The sequence below is a fragment of the Corythoichthys intestinalis genome, chromosome 1, assembly GCF_030265065.1.
Source record: "Corythoichthys intestinalis isolate RoL2023-P3 chromosome 1, ASM3026506v1, whole genome shotgun sequence".
Lineage (NCBI taxonomy): Eukaryota > Metazoa > Chordata > Actinopteri > Syngnathiformes > Syngnathidae > Corythoichthys > Corythoichthys intestinalis.
Window position 1 is genome coordinate 33,194,201 of NC_080395.1, and position 8,508 is coordinate 33,202,708.

General features: G+C 38.4%; 1 protein-coding gene across 2 annotated transcripts; it reads right to left on the minus strand.

Moving 5' to 3' along the window:
* Nucleotides 1-458: 458 nt before the first annotated feature.
* Nucleotides 459-8,261, minus strand: LOC130920467 (insulin gene enhancer protein ISL-3). 2 transcript variants are annotated; one of them, XM_057843732.1, is made up of 6 exons: nt 8,076-8,261; nt 7,617-7,806; nt 7,272-7,537; nt 5,526-5,809; nt 2,878-3,045; nt 459-1,199 (listed from the first exon to the last, which is right to left on the minus strand). In XM_057843732.1, the coding sequence occupies exons 1-6, from the start codon at nt 8,131-8,133 to the stop codon at nt 1,083-1,085; spliced, it is 1,083 nt and encodes a 360-aa protein (XP_057699715.1). In that variant the 5' UTR covers nt 8,134-8,261; the 3' UTR covers nt 459-1,082. The 2 variants fall into 2 exon arrangements, with proteins under 2 accessions (XP_057699715.1, XP_057699706.1); XM_057843723.1 differs by having other exon boundaries at nt 5,514-5,809.
* Between the last annotated feature and the right edge of the window lie 247 nt (nt 8,262-8,508).

The following is an 8,508-nucleotide window of genomic DNA, read 5'->3' on the forward strand; positions in this document are numbered from 1 at the left end:
ACAGTGGGCGCAATTTATGCAATAACTAAATTGCTGCTTTTAATAGCATTTTAAAACGCTTCATTTCGTTTACAGCATTTTAAATGTGGATTAAAACAACCTTTTTTAAACAATGGGAGGGAAATATATCGCAGTAAAACACGGAGGAGGCGGCTCCCTGTGAGATTGGGGGGTCGGGTTTGTTGTGGGTCCAGTGTGCATCAGCTGATGCCAGAAGCTGATAAGCCGCGTCGGCTGCTGTCTGTACAGACCAGAGAAACTGGACGGAGCAGCAGCAGTTTTTCAAAAAGTAAAGGCACGGCCAGCGTCCGCTGTCGGGAGAAGGTAGATTGGAGGCAGTGATATACAACAGCAGCTCCAGCCCGCATGCAGCCTGCAAGCTTAATTGAGTGAACAGCAGTCTGATTACTGGGTCCTTATTGCTGCTTGAAATGCTAAATAAGATATATATCCTTAATAATTATCATGTACTGTATTTTAAAATGTCAATTTAAATAATAATGCAAATCAAACAAATGCTGCATCGACACATGCTTGTGTATTCATCTTTTTATTATTATCATTTAGATCAGATAATATTCCCTTTACGACTCGCCTTCCTAACAATAAATAATATAACAATAATTTAGTTCTTTTGTTTTGTTCGAGGAGCTCAAACAAGCTTGTATTTTACAACATTTCTTTCAACCCTTGTTTTCTTTTTCCTTGTTATTCATGCTCAGCTTTTAAGACAGAGTCCAACGTATAAAAAAACAAAAAGATGACGTCAAGGAAACAAAAGACACAAAAAGATCACAATGAAATGTGAAGGAAGTCCATGAAGTGTTTCCATAGTGTTCCCTGTTTTTAGTCTCATCATGGAATTTGCTTGTATATCCACATAGAAAGGCTCTGTACATCTTTCTTCATGCAACATCGTAGTTTGTCGTCCATCTTCTCCTCCACGATGGGGAATCAGAAAAGAAGAAAAATCCTTTTTTTTTTAATGGTCGATGTGATGAGCTGCTCACATGCAAAGGGGGTTAGGAGGAGGGTGATCATGCTGCAATATTTGCAGGGGGGTGCCTTGGAGGTCATAGGTCTCACGTCTCCACCGGGCTAGGTACCATACTGTTGGGGGTGTCCGGTAACTGAGATGATAATGATGTGACGTCACTTCCTGATGAGTTACCCAGAGAGCCTGACTCTGAGAAAGACACCTGCGCAGGCAATATACAGAAGTATACGTTAGAAGACAGTTACAAATAAGCAAAAAATGTCTTGGTTACGTATGGAAAACATGGAAAGATACTGTACATTCACTGCCATTGATGGTGAGAGATGTTGATTACATTTTTGTGGGGGGAAAATGGATTGGAAATCTATGGCAGCGAATGGTTAAAAATAAATAAATAGGTCTTGCAACACAGCCTTGAAATACAATCTACGATTGATTTTTCCCAAAATTTTGATTTACATTTTTTCCCTACAGGACATTTTTTTATTTTTTAAATGCTGAAGTGAAGTCACCACTATCCTGGGATTAAAGTGCAAAACCTCTGTCTAGAATTAAACCTTTATCTCTCCTCATTGAGCAGAAAATGTATGCAATCAGACCCCAATACTAATAACTACACACAACAAAACAATTTTCTTTTTTCTCTTGTCACTGATTTTCTTGACATTATTTAAGAGCTCTCCGATCCCGATACTGCAGGACTGAACAATCACTTATGTGTACTATCTGGGAGAAAAGAAGAAAAAACTGGTGCATGCAGGCGAAAGGTACCACATGAGTCAAATCAAATTTATTTATATAGCCCTTTACAAAACCCGAAAGGTCCCCAAAGTGCTTTACAACAAAGACAAACATGACTCATAGTACATAAAAGGCAGGAAAGTATTATACAATGACATTAAGAAAAAAAAGAAAAGAAACAAAACAACCCATCACGATAAAAATCAGACCGCAAACAAAACAATAAAACAGATCAAATCCGAAAACATTAAAAACCTTTAATAAAACCAGACTACACTAATCTGGGGGAAAGGCGAGTCTAAAAAGGTGTGTCTTTCACTGAGATTTAAAAAGGCCTAAATTCGTAGTGGTGCGGATTTCAGGGGGGAAACTATTCCACAACCTGGGGGCAGCAACCACAAAAGATCAGTCTCGCCACTGTTTAAGTTTGGACCTCGAAACGTGCAAATGAAGTTGGCCAGTAGAATGAAGAGTCCTGCCAGAATTACGGATGGTTAAAATTTCCGATAAGTAAGAAGGAGCCTGGCCATTAATAGAATTAAAAACAAACAGTAAAAGTTTGAAATCAATTCTAAAATGGACTGGAAACAAGTGGAGCAATAATAGCACGGGGTAATATGTTCACGTCTAGGTGTGTCTGTTAAAAATCGAGCAGCAGCATTTTGAACAAGTTGAAGACGAGAAATTTAGGACTTGGGAAGACCAACATAAAGTGCATTGCAGTAGTCCAGCCTTGAGCTTATAAAAGTGTGAACTGCTTTTTCAAGGTCGTGGCGACTAAGAAAAGGCTTCACTTTGGCCAAGAGCTGGAAAAAACTTGCTCTTACAATAGAACTAATCTGTTTTTCAAAGTTCAGCCTGCTATCGAATATCACTCTGAGATTTATAACATGTGTCTTAAAAAGAAGGGGAAAAAAAAAAAAACTTGAATCACTAATAATCAACCAGAACATAAAACTTTAAACAATGGAATCTATTTATTGCTAAGGCATGGTTAAAATGTTTTTTTGTTGTTGTTGTTGTTTTTTTTTTTAATATATACCAAAATTACAGTTTTCTGTCATGACATTATAGATGTAGAAGGATAGATAGATAGATTACATAGATAGCTAGAAAAACATCCAGACAGATGGACTCACCAGTTGTTGAAAGGCGGGTTGGTCCAGGTCACTCTGCAGAGCAAACTCACTAAGCGCTTTCCATGGCGGCTGATAGGTCTGCACCTCCACCGGGTTGCCCTGAACTGTGCTCTCATGCCGAATGGGACTCCCGGCCACCAGAGGTGTTCCCGTTAGGCCCTGCAGGTTCTGACAAGTGTTTAGAAATGAGTAACATTCAATATATTTTTGCAGGTTTGTCAAAGCTGGAACAGGATGCAACTTTAAGAGAGTCAGCATTAAGTGCCTTTGAGCTGTTCCCATTACACAAGAAGTTGAGATTTTCCATTGAACTTCATATTGATTGTATTAGGAAACCTTATGGCAATGCGCTTGCTGAAAGGGTGAACATTTTTGCCATATGTAAGTGTTTTTTGGGCAGCAATAGGATTCAATTAAAAAGACTGTGTACTGTTCAACAAATGTAGTTCAAATTTCCTTAAGATTTTATACCAAGTGATCGTTCACTATGACAGGGAGAACATGTTGAGCTTGACAGCATCCAACTACTCTCAAAATGCAAAGTATAAAATATAAATATTGGTTCCACAACAGGTCGCTGTTTCAGCTTCAATTGAAGAGAGACTACTACTTTTAAAATCACTGAAAACATCACAGGGTATCTCAAAGGAAGCAGTTAGCCCATAATGATGGGGCAGACCATATAGTTTTGGGGCATACTTTAGGAAGGGGGGCCCAATGATATAAACAGCTAAAAGAAATGTAGAAAACAAAGGAAACTTAAAGATAGATATTGTACTGGAATATGTGCAAATAAGTAGCCACTTCTAATAAGACTTGAGTGTTTTTGCTACATTTGCATAATGACTGAATGAGTCTGCGGTTGACACCAAAAAGCACTTCATAATGATATTGACCCAGATCAAAGCAAAGTAGAATATTGACAGATAACACACACTTTCCACACTTTCTACATAGCATCCAATTGGATAATTAGTTGAAATCAGCTCCAGCATTTGTGTGATGTATAAAATAACTGTTTGTTAGTGACAATTGCTTTCAGCAACAGAAGTGAGTGTTAAGCTTCACACCTCTGCTTGGTCCTTGCATTACACAAGTCCATCATTTGTCCACTTACTAGAGCTGCTTATACAGGGAGTCCCTAAAGTCAGGACACCCACGCAGATCAACATGGGGAAATGCGGGTGGGAAAATTCCACTGATGGAAAAGTGGCTTTTTGACTCACAACATTAGCTTCATTTGTACAGGTCCAATATAAGAGTGCTTGCAGATAGCCGTTGCCTATAGTGCTTATTATCCTAATTATGGTCATTATAGGTGAGCTGGGACTCCGGAGTACAGGTGGGGTATACTTTGGACTGGATGCCAGATTATTTCAGAGTACACAAAGCAGTATTCACACTCACATTCATACCTGTAGAAATTAGTCTATATTTTTCTGCCGTATTCAGGTATTATTTTGACATTTATTTGCACTAAGTGTATGTAATGTGTTGATCGCCTCTCTTCTTAATAACAGTCACTTCACAATAATGTAACATTAATACAGTATGCTGAAACGGCAGTTCTCCTTTTGTATTAGATACCTACACATAGAAAAAAAGTACAGCCAGGGGTTGTTAACATTCAGCCCAGTCCTTTCTTTAATCTGGCACTGAAAATGTACATGAGTCCTGTAATCTTTAATGCAAAAATTTAGTTTTTTACTCCTAAAAAATATTTAATCAAAATGTATTTTTTGATTCATTGATAGTTGTTAAATATCCATCAATTTTGAGTGAAGATAAAATATATTAGTGAAATAACACATTGTGTTAAACAATATATGAATTCATTAAAAAAATACAATCATATTATTATTTTATTGAAAAAACAACTTTACTTAACAGGTTGAGATACCCCCTCCCCCCTCTGTCAAATTTAACCCCTTCTTGCCAAATGTATCACATTTGATACACTTAGAATTTCATGATTTTGAGACTAATTCAGAATTTTGAAAAATCTTTCTTTCAAAAAAAAAAAAAAAATGGATGCAAGTCAACTAATGCATCTGCAGGTTCCATGAGAAAAAAAACAGAGGATTTAACGAGGGTTATAGATATGAGAGCGCTTATTACACATTTTAATTTTTGTTCTTTTTTACAAATTTGAAAAAATGTTTCATTAAGACCTTATTTTTCAAATTTTGTGATTCTCTGACAATTGCTTCATATTGCAGGCATTAAAGGGTTAAAACTCAAATTTCACCCTTAAGTTTAAAAATTCCCCACCCTTGAAAGAGAATCAATGCGTAGAGACAGAGTGTGCAGGTGTACCCAAGTATATGAAAACCATGAGTGGATATCATATTTGTTCTTTAAGGCCAAACACGAGCATTTAATTCTGTATACATTCTGTAATATTACGACTTTCCATACAAGCTTGTTTTTCCATAGATGGAGTAGTCAGATTTATTAATCTATTTATTTTTCATTATTTTCCCGGTCTGCTGTTTTTTCTTTTATGTTTTTTATGTTACCTGGCTATCTTAGTCATTTGTAACTATTATATCGTGAACCCATCCACCTGAAACAAGCAAATGCAAGACAGAAGCATGCAAATCCTCGGTAGAAGTATGGAGAGTTGTTGGACTTACGAAGATGCTTACAGTCTTATCACTGTGCTGCTGTTGTTGGAGCTGCTTGATGAGCAATGACTTCTTCTTGTCCTTGCACCGCTTGTTCTGGAACCACACGCGGATGACTCTGGGGCTCAGGCCGGTCATCTCCACCAGCTGCTCCTTCATGAGTGCGTCGGGCCGCGGGTTGGCGTTGTAGCACGTCCGCAGCGTGTGCAGCTGCTTCTCGTTCAGCACCGTGCGCACCCGCGTCGTCTTCTCCGACTGCTTGTGCACGTGGTTGCGATGCGGGGCCTGCCGCACAGTTACCGGCTCTGCGAGGAGACAGGGATGCGCAGTTAGAACCGGCGCTTATTGCACTCTTCTTATCATTGCATGCATTACATCCTAGACTTGAACTGGTCGCCAGTCAATGGACCATTCACACTCCAATTTATACCTAAAGACAATTGAGAGTCCTAAGGGAACAAAACGTGCATTTTCTTTGTATTTTCAAAAACGACAAGAGCATGCAAAATATAAACCAGCATTTCAACCTTCAACTAATGTTCAACACTTCATGCAAGTGGAAACGCGCAGTTTACTGCTCTTAAATAATACTACACGCACGCGTGTTCAGTTTATTTTTAAAAAGTATTTTACAAAAATTTCCAAATGAATTTTTGTGCATATATTAACACGATTTACTTATGAATTGAACACTATTTAAATCAGGAAAAATATTTTCGCATTGTTTAATCGGTCTAAATTTAACATTGGTTTTAAAGTTGCAAAAAACCGCATCGGTTCACTGTTTGTAACAAAAAAAAAAAAAACGCTTAAGTTGACAGCACACACACACCAACCAATATACACACATATAGACTCACTATCTGTCGCTCTCTTATACATGCGCATGCACACACATACACACTCACACGTAATTGCAGCTTATTCAGATAATGACAGCCGTACAGCAGGTTCACCTTAATGGGATCAATTGTAACAATTTGGCCTGCACTCCAACAAAGTCTGACAAATACACCTCTTAATCCATTATTCATCTCAATTGCTTTAATTGTGACATTACTTATTTTTGCAATTTATTCTTGCACAATTTTATACATAAAAATAATTTTGGCCTGAAAAATACTAAAGCACAATATTCGTCATATACGAATAACCGTATAGCGAAAATTGTCCTATTTAAATGACACGTTTTAATTTAAAACGTTTATATTGCATTTTTCCCCCCTTACGTTAATCGTTTTTTTATTGTATGCCTTAAATTCGGAGCCTATCAGACAGCCATAATCGTATACGAATAATAATTTTAAATCATTTATAGAAATCATTTCCCAATCATACCAGCACTTGCGCAGAATCTCATGTTTGTATCTTTTTTTTTTTAAACCGTAAACATGTAATATTACATTAAATTCATACCACTGAATCTTTTTTATTTCAATAATTAAGGTCACATATGACATCCCCCTGTTTTGATGCATATCACTTTACGTTTTTGTGTGTACTTTTATGTTTAGTTTTACTATTTTTTACACGTGTCACTTTAATAACAATAATTCTACACGTTAATAATATAATTATAGGATGTTCGGAAATGTATTTTCTGGTCTATTTTATAAAGTTCCTGAAATTTGTGTAATTCATGAGGAAGCATTCTGAATTTAAACAACTCCGAATGGCACAATAATCATACATTTTGAATCTACAATTCTGCCTGCCATTATACTAAATTTATTCCCAAAATAATAATAAGTTGGTGATGTTTCGGACCTGCCAGGTGCATGGCTCTGTTGGAGTGTATGTTGTGTCCGGGGCTGACGGGACTTCCGGCGGAACCTCTGTCCAGCAGCAGGCTGTGATCGGCCCGGCATAGAAGCTCGTCTTCCCGCAGAGAGAACTCGTCGCCGGGTAGCAGCTGCCGGCTGCACACCGAGCAGCGGAAGCACTCGATGTGGTAAACGTTTTCCCGGGCCCTCATCACCAAGTCGCTGCTGCTGAAGCCCAAATTGCACTTTGCGCATTTAATACCGAAGAGCCTGCAGGGATTAAAAAAAAAAAATACCCGAATTTTAATTGCCTTTATTTATTTTATATGGGGGGCCTTCCTTGCATTACCTGACATAGTCTCTTTTGCAGTAGGTTTTGCCGTCCCGCACGAAGCAAGTGCAGCTCTCGTCTAGGTATTGACTGCACTCTGCACACTTGAGGCAGGCTGCGTGCCACTCCAAGTCCGGGGAGACTCTCAGTATGTACTGGTCATGGATCTGGCTTCCGCATCCCACACACATGGCGAATCCTGGCTTCTCTGCATACAGCACATCACCAAAAAATCATTTAGAAACTCATTTGCTTCGATTTCCACCATAAATTAAGCGTTTGTTATTATCATTATTTTTTAATTTTTCATTCTGCACGTTTTTTGAAGCTGCAACATATAGAGTGGGTTAGTTAAAATGGGACACATTACATTAAAAAGCAACACATTGTTGCATAATTTACAATGATGTCGCTCCATGCTCCCTAAAGCGCCTTAAAATAAAATAAAATATAAGAGGCGTCCCCTTGTTTACTTACTTTTGGAATGATCCCCCATATCACCCAAGAAAGAAGAGCTGAAAATAATATCCACCATACAGGAAGGCTGAAAGGGCGAGCTGAAGGTGCGCAAAAAAAGATGAGGTGTGTGAGGAGTGAGTGAGTGGCCCTTCACGCGGCTGCCTCCCTCACAACTTGGAATAAACCCCGACTGACTGCAGGCAGGACGTCGAGGCGGAGGAGGAGTGAGGAAGAAGAGGGAGGAGGATGCGGGGGGCAGTGAAGAGGCTGCAGGGTCCCACACGCTGCAGCTATGACGTCAGCACGTCCGAGAAGGACCCTCCGAGTCTTGTCGAAGACACCTAAGATATTCAATTTGGAGTAATTCTTTTATTGGGGAAAAAAAATAAAATAAAATAAATACATTGAATAGAGACAGTCGATGCAATTAGAATTTTATAATATATTATTC